General features: G+C 30.3%; 3 protein-coding genes across 6 annotated transcripts in view; 2 read left to right on the top strand and 1 right to left on the bottom strand.

Moving 5' to 3' along the window:
• On the top strand, positions 1-1,676 carry LOC114932771 (zinc finger HIT domain-containing protein 3). Its single transcript, XM_029305145.2, has 2 exons — positions 1-183; positions 425-1,676. Exons 1-2 carry the CDS (start codon positions 110-112, stop codon positions 756-758), a joined length of 408 nt encoding a protein of 135 aa, XP_029160978.1. The 5' UTR covers positions 1-109; the 3' UTR covers positions 759-1,676.
• LOC114932767 (beta-glucuronidase) lies at positions 1,163-14,745 on the bottom strand. Of its 4 annotated transcripts, none has more exons than XM_029305139.2 (12): positions 14,593-14,745; positions 11,433-11,528; positions 6,590-6,781; positions 6,019-6,120; positions 5,363-5,539; positions 4,826-5,058; positions 3,519-3,798; positions 3,022-3,296; positions 2,615-2,876; positions 2,171-2,359; positions 1,767-1,905; positions 1,163-1,400 (listed from the first exon to the last, which is right to left on the bottom strand). In XM_029305139.2, exons 2-12 carry the CDS (start codon positions 11,514-11,516, stop codon positions 1,216-1,218), a joined length of 2,118 nt encoding a protein of 705 aa, XP_029160972.1. In that variant the 5' UTR covers positions 11,517-11,528; positions 14,593-14,745; the 3' UTR covers positions 1,163-1,215. The 4 variants fall into 4 exon arrangements, with proteins under 4 accessions (XP_029160972.1, XP_029160973.1, XP_029160974.1 ...); XM_029305140.2 differs by lacking the exon at positions 14,593-14,745 and adding an exon at positions 12,078-12,206; XM_029305141.2 differs by lacking the exon at positions 14,593-14,745 and adding an exon at positions 11,822-12,067.
• The window catches only part of LOC146723214 (uncharacterized), a 17,645-nt gene continuing 8,886 nt past the window's right edge, over positions 13,797-22,555 (top strand). Inside the window, exons 1-5 of the mRNA XM_085482924.1 lie at positions 13,797-13,854; positions 15,175-15,280; positions 16,303-16,434; positions 20,414-20,570; positions 20,731-20,772. Coding sequence (XP_085339050.1) covers positions 13,797-13,854; positions 15,175-15,280; positions 16,303-16,434; positions 20,414-20,570; positions 20,731-20,772 — 495 coding nt within the window. The remainder of the gene's footprint in view (positions 13,855-15,174; positions 15,281-16,302; positions 16,435-20,413; positions 20,571-20,730; positions 20,773-22,555) is intronic.

The raw sequence follows: 22,555 nt of genomic DNA on the forward strand, positions 1-22,555 counted from the left end.
CTATGCATTTTATATGTCTATGACGCGAGTCGTGTGCTCACATGATGTAAACAAATCTGTAACACTTGTGCGCTTTGAAAATTAGTCTATTTATAACAGTCATTAAGTCATGACAAATAAGAAATGTTGTATCTGTGAAAAGGAAGGTGCACCTTACAAATGTCCGACATGCAAAGAACCTTAGTAAGTATAATTATTTGCAGATATCTCAGGAGGTTCTTTTTGGTTATGTATTATATTTATTATATTAAAAATTATCATATTATTGAATGCAGTATTGGAAATTCATAATAAAAATATGTTAGAAAATTGTGTTAATTTATTATAAAATAAAATAAATAATTAAAAGTATTTTTTTCGGTTTCCTTTTTTTATATAAATTTTAATTAAAATTTTATTAACATTAGTTCATGTTGTTTTCCAGTTGTTCTGTAATGTGTTGCAAGGAGCATAAAAATCACAACTGCGAACCTCTCAAGTTACCTGAGAAATCCGAAGAAGAACGTAAATATGAACGAGAATATAAGTTTCCAACAGAAGACACTGTACCTGTGGAAAAACTGCAACAGTTGCAGAATAGCACAGAACTGAAAGAATTCCTCAAACATCCTGATCTGCGTAATGCTATGAAGGCAGTTCTCAACAATCCGAATCCTACTGGTGCAATAGCATCAGCGATGAAGTTACCTTTATTTGTGGAGATGGCTGATGCGTGTTTAAAGATTGTGGAACCGCCAGATGATGATAAACCATGCTGAGTAAGTTCTACATATTATTATGAGTGAGGTTGTGAGTTTCTATTAAAAGGACGTACTACTTCTTCGATCTGTAAATATATTTTCATACTGTGAATTGTATAAAAACGTTGAGATGATTCTGCTTTTCATTTAAAATATATATAATAAGAGTACACAAAGTTCTATATGTATATAAAAGTTTATAGATTCTAAATCTAGATAATCAGGCAATGATATCAATTTTTTGTTTTTCAAACAAATGTTAGACAAATAAAGTATTTATCGTGAAATGATTTTATGATAGATTATATATTAAGTGAATTCTATATGTTAAGTTATCAGTGCAAAATCTATCGACATACAAAACAAAACACGATTTTATTTTTCAAGAGTCAATTAAGACTTTATGCAAAGCGATTTTCGCACTCCAAAATATTGTGCCTTTATTTTCTTTTTTTGTTTTTTTTTTTTAAATCAGTCAAAGCTCGGAATGTGAAGAATAATAGGACGAAATGTAATAATCCTCCACATCCTCCGATATCTGCGCACCATCCACTTCGACTGCGAGGGCGTGATATCTTCTCCTAACATGATGGGCTGCCATTTTTGGCTGTCTGTCCCTCGTAAAGATCCCCTTTTTATTGCCGCCCACTCTAGTATACGCTATATAAATTGACGGACATAATTAATAAAAATCATTTCACGAGCCAATTCTTCCGAAACTTTTAAGACACATTTACGTTTCTTTTAATAATATTTTCTATAAATTATTAAAGAAGGCTATTAGTTAAAAAGTATATGTTTGTTTTTTACTATAATTATGCATAGAAATCGCGATAAGAAATTTGCACAGAATCTTATAAACTGTATAATAAATTTTCACAATAATATTAATATCAAAAAGATGAATTAGTAAAAATAATAAATTAATTAACTCTCTCTCTCTCTCTCTCTCTCTCTCTCTCTATATATATATATATATATATATATATATATATATATATATATATGATTTTATTCAATACTCACTTTGTGCCGTGCGGAAATCGGCGAAGTTCCAGATAAATTCACCGATAAAATAGCCTTGATGTCGCAATCGATCGAAGGCTTCGAAGTGTTTGGAAAGCAGCTCCTTCTGATACTCCTCGCTCCATACGTATTCCGGTAGCTGCAAAGAATTAATACAAGCTTAAAGAAATAATTACAATGCTATAATGAAAACTTTTCAGGCAAAATTACTTTATATTTTCTATATTATTTTCTTTTATGTCATTTTTTGTTTTCTATACTACGATTTTATTTTTATGTGTTAAAAAGTTCTTTTTATTTCTTTCTACAGTTTTTTTATTTTTATTCTATTGAAACATATAAGATGTGTAAATATATAAAATAGCTTTTTTTAACGATTTAAGAAAATTTAAGAAAAATTTTACCTCGTGCAAACCCGGCATAGTATCAGCTCCGTATTCAGACATAAGTACCGGTTTATTATATTTCCTATACCAAGCTTCAGCTTCTCCATGAACTCTGTCGGTGATCATGTCCATTCTGCCGGCGTTGCTATACCAGGCATTGTAACGATTGAAACTAATCACGTCGAGAAACTGACCAGCTTTGTCTTCCTAAAATTTACAAAATCTATTAATAATTTATACGACTTGTAAATAATTGTGATAAAATCTGAAAAAAATTTTTCATGGAACAATTAATTAGATAAACATATACAAACACAAAAATGTAATTTTAATTCATAATTTAGTTACATGTGAAAATGTTTAATATTGAAAATTAGAAAATTATTAAGAGACTGTTAAAGGAAGATTTTATACCATAGATGTATCAAAGTCAGGGAGCAATCATTTTTTTATTTACGTTACCTGCACTCCACGAGCCAAAGCAATAGTGATCGGCCTAGTGGGATCGATTGCTTTGGCATGATGGGCAACCTGTTTGAAATATTCCTCGGCCTGAGGCAGCTGGGTCCTCGGCTCATTGGCCAGAGACCACATGATCACGGAGGGTCGATTTTTGTCTCTACGGATGAGTTCCGAGAGCGAATCTTTATGGCGGGAGAGCAACGATGGCGAAAAGTTTTCCGTATCGACGGAAGGACACTCGTCGATTACGAGGAAACCCAATCTTCAAAATAGAATTTAATAAAGTAAAATTTTAAAAATTTAGTAAAATAAAATAGATTACAAATATATGAAAGAGAAATGAGAGATTAAAAGTGTATGATAAATTTCTCGGAATATCAGACAATCCTAGAGAAAATTGTCGATACCTATCAGCCATGTCGAGGACCTCGTCGCTATAAGGATAATGACTAGTTCTGTAGGCATTGGCTCCGATCCATTGGAGCAATTCGTGATCCCTAACAGCGGTGACAAGGTCAAAGCCACGTCCTCTGATTGCAGAATCCTCGTGCCTACCAAAACCACGCATGTACACTGGTCGATCATTTAATAAGAGACTCGTGTTGGTCCACATAAGAGTCCTGATGCCAATCGGTAATCGGTAGATGTCCGGTTTGGTGGCATTTATCACTGACAGCCTCACCTGAAAAAAACCACGTCGTTTTGATAAACAAATCTTAAGATCTTTTAATAATTTATAGAACAAGTTAACATATTTTAATCATATAATAGTTCATGTAAAATTAACATTTATATAAAGTTATCTTTTTGTTAACATTTTTTTAATTTGAAATTAATTTTGCTATTAAAAGATATTAAGGCATTTGTAATTTTGGGATAATATAGTAATTAAGAATTGAAGTACCTCCAAAGTGTACAAGTACCCTGGTTTGGAATCCATGCCTCTGGGCCACCAAAGTCTGGCGAACGGGACTTTCAGGGTGCCGGACAGGCCATAGACAGGTTCCTTAATGGCCAAAGTCTGTTCAGCGTCGTGCAGGGTAACCCAGCAGATTGGTATCTCTCCCTCGCGTAATCCGGCTGGTTGTATAATATATTTGACAATTCCCATGTCGCCGATCAAGCCCGTTCTCACCGTGATGTCCTCGACGTAGACGCGCGGCGCGGTGTACAGTAAAACGGATCTTCGCAAAGTGTCCCAAAGTGTGATACACACGGTGTACAGTAGAACTTCGATTTAGTAAACGCAAAATTTCAAACGCGAAACATCAATATAAATATGTAGACAAACAGAATTGTTTTAAATTTGTATTATTTAATGAAAATTGATTTAGAAGTGATAAATTGATACTTTACTTAATGATTACAAGAAATAATATGAAATATATTTAATTATCAATTAATGCTTAAATCTAATAAATAAAATAAATTTGAAAATATTTTTATAGATACATATATTCAATATGAATATTATAAATAAATTTTTATACACTTTATTTATGATTCTTTATCAATTAGGACTCGTATAAATCATTGTAATTGCAATTATGTTAAATTATTGTACTGTGACCAGAATAATCAAATTGCATCTCTATTTTTCTACGTTATAGAACCGAGACCTTTTTTTATCGAATAGTGAGAATCTCCTGAACATGTAACCTCGATTCTTGTCTCGTAACGCATCGGATATTCTAGTTTTACCACAAAGCCTTTGATAGAGATTTATTTGTGGTGTGAGTGAAATTCACGCATCGGTTCAGAGAGCTTGAAAAACCCTTCGCAATGCAATAGCAAAGGAACGTGATTATATATGTTGGGTATTTTTATCTGATAATCGGTGAACCTAATTTTAAATTGATTTCCTTCCTTTTCAGAGATTCAATTTGAGATTTAATTTGATAATTGAGCGAGGTTTTTTTAATGTCTCTTTTTATCTCTTTTTAATCTCTTTTTAATCTGCCTATCTATCTCTTTTGACAAGTTTAGGAAAAATAAATGGATTGAAAATTTATGAATTTAATATCAAAACAATATTTAAAAATAAAAGAAATAGTATTAATTAGATTTATAAAAAGATTTTTATTTGTCATGTTGATTTTTATTTATCGTAATCACGATTGCATTAAGATGTCAGAATTGTCAGATTTGTTTAAAACGAATAAAGAGTTGAAGATAGATGATGTTTTGATTTTAAATTGTACGATATCTTACCTGTGTATACCCGCATAGTTGAAGAAATCGAATGTATACGTCTGCATATGTATAGTGCCATTGTCAGAGCTCATCTCCACGATTTTTCCCTGAGGTACGCTCGTTTGTAATAAAGTATTATCCACAGCTACAGTAATGCGATTCTCTCCACCGAAGGTCAAGTATGATGAGATATCTGCTTCGAAGGGCAGATGACCCATTTCGTGATTGGTCGCCAAGTCGCCGTTTATCCACTAATTATATATATGCATATAAAACTACTTATATCAATCGCATCAAAATACCTTGCAACTTAAACGCATGCTTTCAAATGTTATAATATTTTTGTAGAAATTATTATATTAGATATATAAATTTTTAATTGTATAGTTCAATCAATATATACTCTTATTTTTAGTTGCAAAAAATAAATATTTATATATGACAGATTTTGAAATATTTTTTTTACTTTCTTATTTTTATATGTTTTCAAATTAATAACGATTGTCGCATTTTACTTCGCTTTGGAGATAAAAGATTCATATAAAGAGTGTTTACCACTTGAGCGAGATAGTTGACCGAGCCAAATCTGATAAAAACCCGCTGGTCCCGCCAAGATGAGGGCACGAAGAAGGTTCTCTGGTACCATACGGCGCCGACATGGTCCCTGAGATTCCGTGATGTCGTGATGTCATTGTAGGATGAGGGTACCGGCATCTTTATTATTTCACCGACCTGCAAACCCGGTCAAATCTTACACGAACAGATCTAATGATGAGAGTAATGACAAACAACGTGTAATTATGCGAGATTATAAAAGATACGTGACATTCTTGCAATGCGAACAGAACCGAGCAAACATTGAATATTCAACATTACGTTTAGTGTGTCAAGAATAATAATGGCATAAAATAAGGCAAATAATAATCTAAAATTTTACACAAAATTATTTTACTATAATTCTATATAATTCTAAAGAAATTATTAGATAATTTCCCATTCTTTTCTTTCTTCGTAGATGTATCCACTTTTTTAATTATAGTTTAATCGTGTTTTTTAACAATTATGAATTTTTGACAAATTTAGGAGATGTAAGAAAATCGGGCTTTCTAACATTTATAAGAATTAATTAATTTTTACATTTTTAAATTTAAAGTAATTACAATTTTTGTGCATTCGTTTGTTCATTATTATTTTACACTAGATTACGATACCTTCGATAGCTCATTCAAGGTATACCATCTCTCTCTGAAACCCTTTAGCGCATCTCCTTCGGGTGACACGATAAAATCCCATAATCCATCGAGCGATCTTACCTGCAAAAAAAAGAACAAAGAAATAAATAAAATGCGATGTGCTCTTTGTTACGTTCTCATATAAAAATCTTATTAAATACAGAATCTTATTAAATACAGAAAATTATAATCAAGACAATATAAAATTATATCAATTGATGTAAAATTGTGACAATATAAGATTATATTAACACACACAATTAATATTTATTAATTTCTATTATATTAATGTTTTTCGTATTGTTATTCTGATATATAATTAATTTGGAATTTTGATTAAAAATTAAGAAATATTTAATCACAGATTTAATAAGTATAATAATTTGAATTTGAGTTCGCAAACACATTAAAGGCTTTTATAATGAATATTAAATAGATATCAGATTCCTTTTTATTATATGTATGATGATTTGTAAAACCGTGAATTAATTATTCATCAGATTCGTGCTACGTTAAAAGATCAGAGTATGTCATATCATGCAAGATTTACCTCGCGGGATTCACTTTCTCTGGGATACAGCATACCAGGAAGTGGAGTCGGAAATGCATCCTCGTAAGGCAACGGTGCCTCGATCTTGATCGTTGCTTCGGAAAAATCTGTTGGCGACTCCGGTCCGGACTCGCCGGCAAATGCGGAGCCAATTAACAAGAAAATTAAATGCCACATACTTTTGCGGCACTCCTAAACAGACGAATCAACACCTGCATTCGTATAATTTGGAATATTTTAAGATTCACATTCAACATTACAAAAAATCGAAATGTTGAAAAAATGATGTAATTTTATGAATATATTCTGTAGGAAAAATTACAGAAAAGCTCTTATTTAAAGCAATTTTTTTCGTAAGAATCGGTAAATGATATTATTTTAATTAAATATTACTGAACTGTTTTTGTGAATTTTATTTGATACTTTATATTTGAAAAATTTAAATTTAATTTTATTACGATTAAACACTATGTTTTTTTTGATAAAAAAAGAGTTGCACATTTTTGAATTTATATGCTACTTTAACATTGAACAATTTAAATGTGACACTGTATATTTTACAGTAAGTTTGACACTGTATATTTTACAGTTATTTAAAAAAAATAAACTAATTTACTAATATAATTTTCATGAAACACACAGTGTCTACAGAGTGCCATAAAATTACACGTTATAGAATTAATATTTGATACGAAAATTTAATGATAATTATATAATAGAATATGTAATAAATTTATAGAATGTATATAATTAATTATGTAATTATAAGATATAATTAAGAAGAATTTAATAATAACTTAATGATCTTTTTCAAAATATAAAGAACACAATTTACACCAATTAAAATATTATTGGAAGTCTTTTGTTATACAAGTCACAATATTAATCAATAATAATTAAAATGTGTCAATATTCTCGCGATTAGTCAGCTATTTTTAGGATCGCGTGGTATTCACTCACGTCATTTTCTATAATAATAAATGAAAATGAGAATCGCAAATAATGTATTACGAAAGCGTACACACAAAGCTCGACCTGATATGACATAAAACTACTATTTTTTTACAAATTTATTTAACACGGAGAATAACCCTTACGCTTATCGTTTAACCTTACGCCGTGTCAAATGCTATATAACTGTCAGCTGTATTATCTTTCATTGCCTATTTCTCTATGATATGACGAATAGTCACGACGCGAATGGTTATGACCCCCTTTCTTCACAATGAATAGTTATGACTTGTCACTGTGTAAGTATTACGCGATTCTCTCCGAAAATATTTTTCAAAAATTTTCCTCGTAAACGTTAAAGTATTCACGCCAATATATATATATATATATATATATATATATATATATCATACAATCAGTATGCACACTTACGTTTGTGATACGACCGATTATCCGAATCGACTAATCGCGGTAACTGACTGCAGCCGACTGATACAAATAGCATCGAATATCCTTTGATATGGGATCAGCGAAATCGCGCATCTGATAAGAAAGTCTTTTGTATTTTTGCATCGTTTTGAGATAATCTTTATATGTCTGATGACACAGAAAATCCAATATTAAATAAACACGGTAAAGATCTTATTACGACGTTATTATCGCATCGGAGCATAAAGCGAGAAGATTGATTTTATCATTATGCAATTATTTGACATTTTGACAGAAATTGGAGTAATCGAAATTGTTTTGTCTTTCCTCCTCAGATACTGATATGATTAAATAATATGCACTTTCAGCTGAAGGAAATTTTACAAATCAAATGTAATTAAAAATTGGAAATTTAATTTACAATTAATACAAGTGCGTATATATTATATATATATATATAAAGCGAGAAGATTGATTTTATCATTATGCAATTATTTGACATTTTGACAGAAATTGGAGTAATCGAAATTGTTTTGTCTTTCCTCCTCAGATACTGATATGATTAAATAATATGCACTTTTAGCTGAAGGAAATTTTACAAATCAAATGTAATTAAAAATTGGAAATTTAATTTACAATTAATACAAGTGCGTATATATATATTATTGCTAATTTTTATTATGGAATATATGTAAATTATTTATTTTAAACATCTATCTATAATGTATGTATGTAATCTAAAGACATACGTGTACATGCGTTAAGTTTTCTTAATCGCTAATTTATATTTCTTACGTCATTTTTTTCAAGATTATTTGAAATAAAAATGTTAATGCATGTCTAAAGACAATAAGTATGCAATTTGCTTAGCAATTATTTCTATTTCCTGTTCAAAGATAGGATAAAAGTTGTTCGTGAGCCGCCTTGTGACTACTTATTTTTTTCTTATTTTTATTCTACACCTACAAAGAAAGGAAGACCGGTCTTCTGGCATTTGTTCTTTCATCTGAAGAGATTCTAAGAAGTGCTCTTTGGTAGAATCGCGAGTTTTGCAGTTTATTCCGAAAATCGTATTCAAAGAGTTGTACTGTGTTTTTTGTTTCTAAAATTGTTTCAAAAAACTGGAAATTTGAGTAAGTTATTAGAACAGTTACACATCACAAATAAAAAAAATTACTTATATTTTATTATTAAAAAAATCAGAAAAAGAATTTTAAGAATTAAAATCTAATCGAGCAACTTATCTGTGAAATTTCAAAAATTCGAAAATTCAGAATTTGGACTATACGCGATCGTGTTATTTAAGAATATATGTTGACAGCTAGAATTTAAGAATAATACGTCTAATAAAATTGATATCCATTAAATTATGTGTATATAAAGTATCATAGATTCAGAAATGTGGAAAGAGCTGTCGAATATGGAGACCAAATTATTTTTCGTCAAGAAGTGAACTTTAAATTCCACTTTTTGAAATTAGTTGGCCCTGTTTCAATGAAAGAATCTTTCTGGTCGGATGATTAGTTTCGCATGACCTTTCGACGAAAGCTAACTGTCGGGCAATGAGCCGGTCGCACCCCACATACACACACACATTCCACGGGGTCTCGTTCGCTGCAATATCGGCTTCCTGGCACCGTGCCCTCCTACGAGAGCAGACTTCCCTTCCCAAAGCATCAAATCGTTTCCTCGTGTCGTATGTACTACAGATCCACTACGGCACTGGTGTCCCTAATTCCTCGAATAGACACCATTGTTGAGGTCTGAACTTTAACACCCGGTAATAATATATAGTCACCGATAACCACTATTTCGCCACCTTCGAAAATTCCGAAATTTTGTCACCCGAGAGATTTTTTTGTCCGAGGAAATTTATCTCAGTCATTTTATTTATGATTAATTACCTGAATCAAGAAAACGCGCTATGCGAAACATTCATCACTTTTGGACAAAGAAGGAATATTAAAATTAATGATTCATAATTAAAGTTGTGTCGTGTAATTAATAATAATTAATATGAAAGAGCATAGGCATAATACCATTATTATCAACCATATTATTAACAATTATTAAATTCATAACGTTGCGAATTAAATATCACTAAATTGTATAGATGTATTACTTTAGAGATATTACATTAAATATAAATAATTTCTAATGTATATAAATTCTAAATATAATATAACTGCTGACAAGTCTCTCAATATTTGACATTATCTATTCTTAAATTCTATAGCTGTCAATAAAGTTTCTAATCGCGACCTCGTTTTTCTTCCGATTTCTCTCGATTCGCGCGAGCATAGATAATTCATAGACCCAATTTCATATGCGAGATAATTGATCTGCGAAAGTCATAAGACTTTAAAATAGATGATCCTAACGGGCATTTCTCGCGTGCGCATTTTCGTAACACTCGCCGCATGGTTGAATTTATTAAGACCGATATATTCATATCTCGAGCGCGGTGAAGTGTAAGAGGCGCAATTACGAGAGATGAAAATGGAGCAGTAATGATATAACGATGCTAATATTCTACCGCTACAGGGTAGGTCAGATTATCTTATGCAATTCTTCGAAAATTTCTTAAATATCGCATGTAAAAATTAAATTGGAAAAAATAAAGATTAAAGTAGAATGAAAATCTAGATCTCTGCGTAATATTTTTTGTTTTAGTCTCTATTAAATTTTATGAAGATAAATTGCTCGTGAAATAAATATTTTAAATGTATAGCTTTATAATCGAGAGATGTGTCGATCGATTTTCTGCGCTTAAGGCATGCAGGAAATTGCATTGGACGACGTCTGGAAAATGAAGTATCGTCCGGCCACCGGAATTACGGCTTTTCGGCCGAAATTTTAGAACGGATTGCCGACAAATTGTTGTGAATTTATTGTTCACCAGCGGAAAAATAGAGAGACAGATTTTTAAATTGCAAAAGCGAGACGCGCCAAAAAAAACAGGAAAATCCGCGATTAATTGTCATAATCTCTATCTCTTGCACGAGAAGATAATTCATACGAATGCACATCGTTATTTTGAAGTAGAAAAAATATTTGTGATCGTAATTTAAGATTCGTTAAATTTATCGTCGAATACTTTTCGTCTGTACATCAGAAGTTTGATAAAGAAAAGATATGAGATCAATATGATTAAAATGGAAAGATCCATCATTATTTATTGATGTATGGTTAATCAGATGGATAAACATTATATTTCACTAATTATATCACATTTTATCCAAGATAATTGCAGCAAAATAAACAGAACGCGAATGCAAATGCTTTTCATGCATATATCAGAGATATCAAGAATGTATTATAATTAATTATCAGCCGTCATATACATCTGTCAATCGAACAACTGTGAATTTCTCATCAATAAGTTTTTAATTAATCGTATTATTTATTTTGCGATCCATAAATCGCGAAAATAGAGAAATATTATTGAATAGGAACAACAAACCTTGTAGTGATCGCCGCGCTCCATCGTGAATCCAGTCACAGCATCCGATGAAGAGTTGCCGAAAATTGGAGCAGCATCAGTCATCTCTCAATTTACCTGAACAATTATACGCATTTTTAATTATACATAAAGTAATTTTAATTATACGTATTTAAAGAAAACATGAGAAAAATCTCTTGCAAAAATATGTGATACCATTCGCAAATTTCTTTCTCTTTTTTATATCACGCTTCCTCGCACATTGCCTTTTTTATTTCTCATAAATCTTCTTTACCTGATTCTCATTTTTAAATGTTTTACTATTGAACACGTTTTAAACATAATTTTAATTTTATTCTTTGTTCTCTATCTTTGTGTCTTGTTTGAATTTACTCGATTCTAACACTTACAATTAGCTTGTCAAATGAAAAAGTTCTTTTCCATTAATTCGCACTAATGTCTTTTAAATTCAATTTAATTATTTTCTATATAACTAGAATTATCTTATTAATAGATGAAAATAATAAGGAAAAAGATTTAGATCACTGTAATTGATACAAAAGTTAGAGTTACATATATAAAGACGGACGGAAACAGTTATTTCGCTTAATAATTCAAGATGAATCGCATTCGCGTCAATCGCCATTAATTTAGATTGCACATTACATCTTCTCTTTTTGTTTAAGTCATAGCGAGAAGCACCGAGAATTCAAATCCACGCATTTAAACCCGGAGACTGCGAACTGTCAGCGTGTAAAACACTCGAGCCTGAGCCTCGGGCTCGCCGAGCGTGACTACTCCGCTTCGCTCGTCGCCGAGCAGAGCGGAGGTCCGCAGGAAGCCGACCCGAAAATCTCGCTCCTCCTCGTTTCCTCGTACCCTCGTATTCTCTCTCTCTCTCTCGCTATCGACATTGTCATTGTCAAGAAAATTCAGCACAGGTAAACAAGGGTGTTTAATGAAATTAAAGATTCAAAATATGCTATCTTTGTCAAAATATATTTGAGAAAAATAATTAGCTCTTTCAATATTATAAATCTTGCAAATATCTATAATTTCCAATATTTATTATGTAAAATTATCATAAAGTTTGATAAATTATTTTAATTTATTAGTAGAATAAATTTATTTTCATTATTACTGTAATAAATTATTAAAATAAACGTGTACACAAAAACTGTTAAAGTTCTACAAATATATTATTATATATTAATTGTCTACATGTGTAATATAATTTTAAATAATATAAATTTTGAAGAATGCGTTTATTGTAGCAAAATAAGAATGTATTAACAAAAGAAATCTCTGATGATTTATTATCAGATTAATAAAAATATTTTGACTAAAGATACAAAATTTTTTTAATATGGAATATAGAGAAGGATTATTATAATATACATATATAAATCAGGTAATCATTATTATTAATTAATTATTTTTATTTTATGAATTTTTTATATTAAATCATTATTCGAAAATATTTTAATTATTTATAGTTATTATTTGAAGTTCTGGAATATTTGGAAAATAATATCAAGAATTTATTTTATTTTATTTTACGATATATTTCTAGTACGTAATTACAATTAAGTTTTTGAAAAGAAATATTAATCTAAAGAAACTAAATATAAATCATAAATTATATATTTTGAATAAATTCTCTACTAAAAATTTTCTTTTGATTTTACTTTGAAATTGGAACATCTCTATATATCTTCCTACACATCTGTCGTTATATCTTCATTTTAGGTAGAACCGTCATTGTTTGTCTCACATTACACATGTGATTATCGCTATCACATGTCCTCATACGTGCTGTACATTTTTAAAAATTAATACTGTAACAGATACTCTTATTGTTCGTGAGTTCTCATATCTGTTACAAAATATTCTACCTATCTTTCCTATCTATTGTAGAAAGGAAAAGATAAGTATAAAATAAAACAATATGTAAAATAGGAAATGTATTTAAACATAATATAAAATAATATTTATAATAACGTTATTTAGACTATAGGTGTTTAGATATACACTGCTAGTACAGAAAATCTCTAATATACGTACTGTAAACTAAATCAATTTTGCTGTATTGAAAGTATATCGAAAAATAGAGGTCTTTCCTGAGTTAATTATTATTTCATTCACTTGTCACATATTGACGATAAAAAAATATTAATCTAAGAGAGAGAAACTTGTGTAATTATATTAATCAAAAAGTTCAAAAAATAACACCTACCTAATTTTAAAAAATTTTTCTTATGTATGTGTGTCGCGTGATAAAAAATTCGAATAAATTTTCTCGCGACTGAAATGATTTTTCTGTAACTTCTCATTCTTGGTTTGTCATCAATATCCAAGGAATATCTATGCCCTGAGGGACTATCAATGGACGATTGCGGAAGAGAATCGCGTACGGAAGAAGAAAGGTGGAAGGAAGGAAACGGTGAGTACACTCGGGTTAACGACCATCCGATAAGACATCAGAGAGTTCGACCGCTTCGATAGCATTTTGCAGCGCACTACGTTTTACCCTCATCCACCATTTTTATTGCTCTCTTTTTTATACGTATAATATAAAATAAAAAATAAAGCAAAAAAAAAAAACGCAAGTGTCGATCGTAAATTTAATCGTCTTTTAGATTTATCTTTATTGAAATTAATTGCAACAAGGAATCGAGAGAGAAAAGCTAGAGAAAATTATACATATATATAATTTCCATTTATAAAATGTGTAATCAAATTATGTTTGCATATAGAATTATTCAATGTAAATGATTAATTTAATAAAAAATTAAATAATAACCATCTTTCAACATTTATACAGCGAATAATTTACAGCATATAATTTCTAAATATCAAAAGTAAAAAATTTTTAATTTGTTAAAAAATTTATCTTAAATATCTCTTCTCGTGCGCGTGCAAATATATATACACGACAGAATGAAAAGTACCTCAAATGAGATAATGTATAATAATTGTGTACTCGCGCAAAAATATGCGATAAATGCTACAAAATATTCTAATATTGACACATTAAAATATCGATTTATTTGTTATTTATGTACATAATATACATACTTTAAATTAAAACAGCGAGTTACGAATCGAACGCGCGTAGAAATAGAACCAACCTCTTTTCGTCCACTCGACAATGTTATAACAATTAACAATTAACACTTACCGAGGCTTACACCTTACACGCGTCTTCTTTATTTCGATTCCGACACTCTTCTCGTTCTAGAGAGATTCTTCTTATCGTAATCGTAATAAAATGTAGAAGCGCACTTCCTTGATCAAGTGTCCGATTAGGAAGAGATGCTAGTTTGTCTCTCTCTAGGATTAAAAATTAACAAAAGATAAGACGCTCTCTTTTCAACATCCACACTGAAGTCACGCGCGATTAAAATAGCGAGTGACGCTATCTATATATTTATTTGATCTATGCTTCTTACATAGAAACACGCAACAAAAAGATACTAGAGAAATAGAGAACTATAGACAAATTCCACTAGGAAATCTAATTGGCCAATAAGAAGAAGATGAAGAATAGACACACACACGCACTCTATGCTTATATATAAACATTGTTTAAATATATCGAAGATACATTTCTTCATTTATTTTGTAACGTAGATATATTATTTTTTATTTAATAATACTGATTTTTATATAAAGAGACGGATCTTGATGCAGAAGTTTTTCCAATTTTATTTTTACAAGTTTGAATTTGCATTCGTATTCATATGTCGCGCGTTATTCCTAGCTGGTCGACAAATAAAAGATCTATATTATCGACCCTCTCAATCAAATTCTCATTTAACGTCCAGCGGCCGATCTGCGAGCATTGAACAATTTCGATTCTGCTTGACGTAAGTAGTTTTTGTTCATTAATATTCGCTTAAACGTTTTATACGTTATATATAACTTGAATACGATTGATATTCTGATTGTATTGGGTATTGTATTTATCATTAGTGTTTCGAAAGACCTCGAAATCAATATTGCTAAAGTCGAGAGTTTTTTGTGTATGGCAAAATGATAGCGTCATTGTAGTTGATGAATTTCTCGACGAGAATAATTTCGAAGACACATAAACATTATAACTTGAATACGATTGATATTCTTATTGTATTTATCAGTGTTTCTAAGGACATCGAAATCAATATTGCCAAAGTCGAGTTTTTCGTATATGGCAAAATGATGGCGTCATTATAATTGATGAATTTCTCGACGAGATAAACACATAAGCATTATAACTTGAATATGATTGATATTCTTATTGTATTTATCATATTAGTGTTTCTAAAGATCTCGAAATTAATACTGCTAAAGTCGAGAGTTTTTTGTGTATAGCAAAATGATGGTTATAGTTGATGAATTTCTCGATGAGAATAATTTCGAAGATAAGCATTAATAAATACGATGACAATCACGAAATAAAAGTCTTAAAGTATACATTAAATAATCCTGCTATTTGTATCAGTATATATATAACCCAATATATATAAATATATGTGTGTACAAATATATGTATAAATGTGTGTATATAAATATATTTATAAATGTGTGTGTGTGTAATTTTTTAACGCGAATTCTTAGAGTCAATTTTATGAAGTTCGTGAAGCAATAGTTAAAATCAACAGGGCAGCCAACACCAAATATTATTCATGCTTATGAAAAATATTTGGGTTCGGCAACCCTGCTAATTTAAACCATCGGTCCAAAAGACTAATATTTTATGTCGATTTATTTATCGCCTTTAAAGAAAAGATAGAAGAAATTCTTTTTAACAATAATATATGTATTATACTATGTAATCTAGATATATTTCTTATACACATTTTTTTCAGTCTTTATTTAAATATAATTTATTTGTAATTTTATTTTTCAGAATTCGCGCGCGCGTCGCTCGCACTCAAGCGACCATAGGTCATGTGACCTGTGGTCATGTGACCGCGGAAAGTACGCGAGTCGGCGCGGTGATCGCGGCGACTCTATGCGCATCCATCTTGCGCAGGAGTTCGTAGCCGGCGCGTCGGAGCAGTGTTTGGATCGCGTGCTCCCTCAATTTTCGCGTTTCCGCGTTGCGTTTACCGCGATTCCGCGTCGTGCGCGATATTCGCGGTCGTCGGACAATTTCGCGGAACGTGTACAACAGAGAGACAGAGTTGCACGTTGGACGATCGATCACGTTCGGTCGCGAATGCAAAGTTTCCGACCGCAAAGTTTCCGACTGCAAAGTGCCGGCTTACACGACAAAGTTTCTCATCCGCGTTCTCTCGTCTTTCGCCAAGTACCGTGTCCCGGGATTACGAATCGTTGTGTGTCGAATTAATAACGGTGGTCGGACACCGTCGTGTCGTATAGTCAGCATGAAGGTATAAGCGAGAGATCGCCATGTTTGGTTTCGTGTCGCAGCGAAGTGAACAAACTTCAGACCGCAATGGAAATAGTCGTCGCCATTCTCGCGTTTTTCGTCGGACGAGATCGAACACTTTGGCGAGAAAACTCGTGAGTGCTGTACAAAAAGTGTCTCGCACTTCGCGAAGTACTTTTCTCGTCGCGATCGAAGAACATAACCAATTGCGCCGCCTGCCATAAGGACAAGACAATACGTTTCGAGTTGAAAGATTTCTTCGATTGACGGTTCGATTCGACAGCAATTCAGCAACCGGTGAGTAAATTTATCGATAGCACGAGATTTTACTCCTTTCATTAATTTAGAGAGAATGGGTGTTTTCCAGCACAAGCGACACAGACAACACAATATCAGTCTAGCCTCTTTAAAGACGACACAGAGTATCATTCGCCTCTTTAAGGACGACACAGTACCGTTCTATCTTCTTTAAAGAAGATAGAATGATATTCTATCGTCTGTGTCGCTTGCTGGAAAGTGTTCAATATTATCCAACAGAAATATATTATTGGAAATTACAAAAACAAAGAATATTTTATTTTTTAACAAAGAATATTATTCAACAGAAATATATTATTGAGAATTATACAGTTGTAATTATATGTTTAAAGATGAATAATTTTAATATTGATAAATAATTTAAATATTAAATAAAATTAATAAAAACAAAATTTCTTGATTATGGGAAACGTTTTCTTTAAAAACAAAAAAATAATTTTCAGTTTCATTTAAATAGATAGATTTTTCGTGATTTTTTTTTAGAATTGAAAAAATTAAATTTTATCTGTTTTATTTCAATTAAGTTTTACTTATTTTGCTAAAGTATTACAATCAGTTTAAGTTTCTTTAAAATAAATCAAAGATTAAAATTATTAAATGAAATATTTTATAAAAAGTGATAAAAAGAAAACAATTTTTAATCAAATTTCTTTAGAAATGGAAAGACTAATATCTTTCTTGTTCAAAAATATATTTTCTGTATAAAAATATGTCTTAATAAACTAAATAAAATTATGAAAAATTATATAAAGTTTATTTTATATTTTATATACTGATACATATATGTATATATATTTTCTAAATGAAAATATCTATATTTTATAATTCATGGCCATTACGCAACGATCCTTTTTTCTTTGTATTGAATAAAATTTTAATTTAGTTACATAATTAGTTTTTTCAATTATCTGCACTTTACCAATATCATATATTTAATATAAATAAACTAATAAATAAAAAATTAATTTTGTGATGAAATTAATTATTCAATGTAGAGAAAAAGGGATTGTGCGCAATCAAATTTTTTAGAGAAAAATTAAGTTTTAAATTATTTAAAATAAATCTTGCATTATAAATAATCATGCATGGATATTTTCTTTTGCGAAATATGTTCAATTTTAAATTAATGTATTTATTTTTAGCGAAATTGTTATTGATGTAAAATGTTTAGTAAATTATAATCTGTTCTCTTTCGTTCTATGAACCATAATTTACAACTAGAATCCATCTTTTGCGACATTTATGACCTCGTAATTCTCAATTTATCGCTAAATTACCTTTTTCACGAGCAGGCGGTATATTTTCCGGGAAACATATTGCATTTCGATAATTTCGTTTATTAAATCAAATTGATGTCTTCATGTACTACACAGGATATAACGTGTATTAACGTATATATTCATAATTAAAGACAGCATTACATGCTATAGAATATTGATGCTGTACAAATACATTTCGCGTTCATGTGCAGATAATGATTATATCAATCTCATTGTAAAGCTGTCAGGATGAAATTATCATTAACATTTTACGCTTTGCCTTTTGATCGAACAAAATATCGTTTAATTATTCATTTATTTATTTAGTCTTATTTTATTTTATGATGTTTGTAAATAGATAACTCTAATTTAGATAAACAAATTGATTTTTGTTTATAGATAGATTTCGGAAATATTTTATTGTTTATTTCAGTTATATAATATCTAATATATTAAATGTGCAATGAAAATCAATCACTTATTATTTATTAATTAAACATTGTCAAGCAAAGAAAACAAGACAATAACATTATTTAACAAAATTTTTTAATTATTCGATTAGAGCTATTTATTGAATATAATTCAATTAGCTTGAGTAGTCTGAAATTTATATCCGCTAATTTTTTCGCCGTTAAAATTCTTTCTGGGGGCCGGGGCCACACATTTAATTGGCAAAAAGGCGATTGACCCTTGACAGAAGTTCACCACCCTTCAGAACAATCAGTGACTTCCGGTGTGTCGCGCCTGCCTGCTTGTGAATCACTTTGATACTTCTGTGTGTATCAATGTTTTTATCCGCCTGCTTTATTTAATACACTCATCAGGCGATGCATTTTTTTTACCGCGCGCAATTCGTCATTGTTCGCGAAGGCGGTTGCTGTTCGCCTGACCTATTCATTATCTCAATTCTTTTTCCTTTATCATTGAATGGCATTTTAATGCTCTGTCGTTTGACATTTTGATTTAGCTATTACGTATCGCTGCACCGGAATTACACCTCGAAGAAATATTTATCATATTATATATATAATTATAAATAGATATGAATTATGAATTAAAATAATATAATTGTATACATCTACTGCAAAATTGAAAATGTCAATTGATTAAATAATTTCTTTTATTATGTTAATATTTTAAAAAATACTAACTTTTAATCATTTAAAAAATTTTTATATCAATATATTTATATAAAATCTAGGTATTAAAAAATTCATAATTATTGGGTTGAAAAAGAGTGTAAAGAAATCTATGTATATCTTATTTTTTCTACATATTAAATTAATTTATAAATTAGATTCTAATAAGTAAAAAATGTAAGATAAAACAAATTATTAGATTAATCTAAAAAAAAAAAAAAAAAAAAAAAAAAAAGAACAGACGTCTCGTGGGAAATTAATCTTGTAGGAAACGCTTTTTGATTTTACTATTGAGAAAAGATAGATAAAAGGGTTAAATTTAGGTTTTGCTATTTCGCGGGAGTCTCAGTGTCGTGCTGATTGTCGCGGCACCCTATTTGAGAGCAGGGGGAGGCATATCCACTTCCGGCGCAGCACCCACACGTCTTGGGCAGGATGAATCCGTCGCGAGGCTTATCTTGCAACGTGTACTTTTATCTCGCGGGAAGCGGCTGGTCATTGGCCCACATGGTCTCCGTTGATTTAACCGTCCCATTCATCTCACGTTGTACATATACATACGATGATCGGGCTTTAAAAGATGATACCACGCGAGCGTTTCGGGTTCGACGCGCTTTGTATACATAATTAATTGACCGATATCATCGGGCGGTTATCAGACGACCGCAACTTTGCGTAACTTGTCTTTCGAACGGTCCATTTAGTTTCGTTTAGAATTGGGCCGATATGAATGGGAATTTCAAAATCTTATTCTTGTTTTTATTGAAGAAATTAATCTGACATAAGTGCCATTTATTACACGTGGATATATTTATGGTTAATTCTATAGCTTACATATTTATATTGTGTATGTTGTAATGCGAAATAATAAAATGATTTTAATATGTGTGTGTATTTTATTTGTTACAGATTGCAGTGCGATTCACGCGTCGTGTCGGGAGTGCCGTGTAAAGTGTCGGGCGATCGTAATTATTCGTGTTTTTGTGAGTGTCGTGAGTGCTACGAAGGACCAAGAGAGGAGGAGGAGGCCCAGGTAGGCATCGGGCAACAGCGAGTCAACTGTGAGGTATGTAAAATAAAAATATTTTTTTCTAAACTGCATTCTTTATGAAATATTCAATCATTTCCAGATTTTTAAAACTTGCATAAACATTCATACATATACACATTATGTATATACACACATATACATATGTATATACATTATTTGAATATTTTATTTTCAGATCAATGTGCTGTGCACTGAAAATCCGCTGCTGCATGTATCGGTGAGTGAGAAATTATTTATTTTATAACATTTCTATAAATGATAATAGGAATATGTGAAGAGTCTCATTTCGTGGAAATAATTAAGAGGTGGGAATAATAAATAATTAAGAATTCTAGCTTTATTTTCATTAGTTCTAGAGTTTTTGATATTAATTTAAACAAATAGTTTGTGCAATTAAATCAAAGAAAATGGCTAAGAACAAATCGATATACTATAATTTCACGCAGCCTATTACTTTGCCCTACATTTTCCTTATCAATAATAATTGTTCAAATTTAAAAGATTTATAGTTCTACAAGAATTTTAAGAAGAGTCTTGCCTTCTAAGAATAAAAAATATTAATTAAAATTAAATTCAAATCTTTTATACTTGAATAAGTATATCGAAGTAAAACGTCGTTCGCGATTTTCGACAATTCTATTTATTATGAAATAATTTTGGTATATTTCTGAGCATGTACAATGTACATATCTTTCTAAAGAGTTCTGATGATAGGAATAATTTGAAAATTTTATAAACAAATATTTTATTTGAAAAACTTAGTTTGAATATAGAAGTGAACTGTTGGTTTCGAGAATTCTACTCTCTATTATGACATAGTTCTCGTATGGACATGTACAATGCCTTTCCAATTTAAAAAAACATTTCTAATTATTTTCATCATCAGACCTATTTATGATCTTTCACGAAATGATATATATGTTAGCTTCACACACCTTATAAGTTTAGCCGTAATTAGAATTTGATAGTAATATAAAAAAATATATTGAAAACTTTATAAGTTAATAAATATCTTTATTTAGATCATAGGAATATTTAATAAAATCATAAATTATATATTGAAAAAATATATTTTTTAGTAAAATATATATACAATATAATATTGTTGTATTATTACTAAACAAAATTAGATCACGATTATTCGCGTTAGTAATTATAATTCGGATAAATTAACATGTAATAATTATGATAAATTATTGTTCTACTGACATTATACATATGATTTATTCTGAAAAATCTTATTTAACGCAAAAATAAAAATTTAAGATATATTTTTTATATTATTATACTATTTATATTTCTTATGTGCTCTCTCTCGTCATCTATATATTATATATAGGTACCTATGTAATTTTTTTTTAAGAAATAAAAAATATAAATGATAATAAGAGATTTATAGCTTAAATATTTTAAATTGTTTTTACATTAAAGGATTAAAAAAAATCCGAACACGAAAATTTTTCAATATTTCAAATAATTATGTATATGCAGTTAATATACAATATACAATAGAAGACTCAGATCACTCCTATTGACCGCTTTAATTAATATGTCGTGTCAGGTTAATAATTCCGTCTTGTAGTTACCCAACTATTGTATTGATCGAGAAGGCACAGGGGAAGAGGGCAGGATAAGATGTCCTGTGAGTATCGTTAATGGGGATCAGGTGCATTCAGTGCTCGTTCATCATTGAATTCATGTAACCCCACGAATCCCTTGAAAGATGCACACACATTTGCGCGCGCATAAGCCATACATATAGATTACATGCATGCATACTTATTGTATATGACAGGATTACGGAAAATGTCGCGATGTGCGATATTAAATTTAACCTTGTCACATTCACGATCGTGCAAGAGATTTTTTATTCGGCTTTCTTCGAACGGGGTATCTTTCATACTTTAGTGTGTCTTTCAAATTGTCTTTTTTATCTCTCTCTCTGAAAAGACTATATCTCGTCACAAATTGTGTGATATAAAATTTTTTCTAACTAAAAT

The sequence above is a fragment of the Nylanderia fulva genome, unplaced genomic scaffold (assembly GCF_048542155.1).
Source record: "Nylanderia fulva isolate GAGA-0341 unplaced genomic scaffold, ASM4854215v1 Scaffold22, whole genome shotgun sequence".
In the NCBI taxonomy this organism is placed as follows: Eukaryota; Metazoa; Arthropoda; class Insecta; order Hymenoptera; family Formicidae; genus Nylanderia; species Nylanderia fulva.

What these genes read in the sequence shown, in the direction of transcription:
- LOC114932771 (XM_029305145.2), top strand. Translation starts at nt 110, where the DNA reads ATGACAAATAAGAAATGTTGTATCTGTGAAAAGGAAGGTGCACCTTAC. An exon ending in CCGACATGCAAAGAACCTTA is followed by an intron (nt 184 to 424) that starts GTAAGTATAATT and finishes GTTGTTTTCCAG; the next exon opens with TTGTTCTGTAATGTGTTGCA.
- LOC114932767 (XM_029305139.2), bottom strand. Translation starts at nt 11,516, where the DNA reads ATGACTGATGCTGCTCCAATTTTCGGCAACTCTTCATCGGATGCTGTG. An exon ending in AACTATGCGGGTATACACAG is followed by an intron (nt 3,799 to 4,825) that starts GTAAGATATCGT and finishes CACTTTGCGAAG; the next exon opens with ATCCGTTTTACTGTACACCG. An exon ending in GTCCTCGACATGGCTGATAG is followed by an intron (nt 2,877 to 3,021) that starts GTATCGACAATT and finishes TCTATTTTGAAG; the next exon opens with ATTGGGTTTCCTCGTAATCG.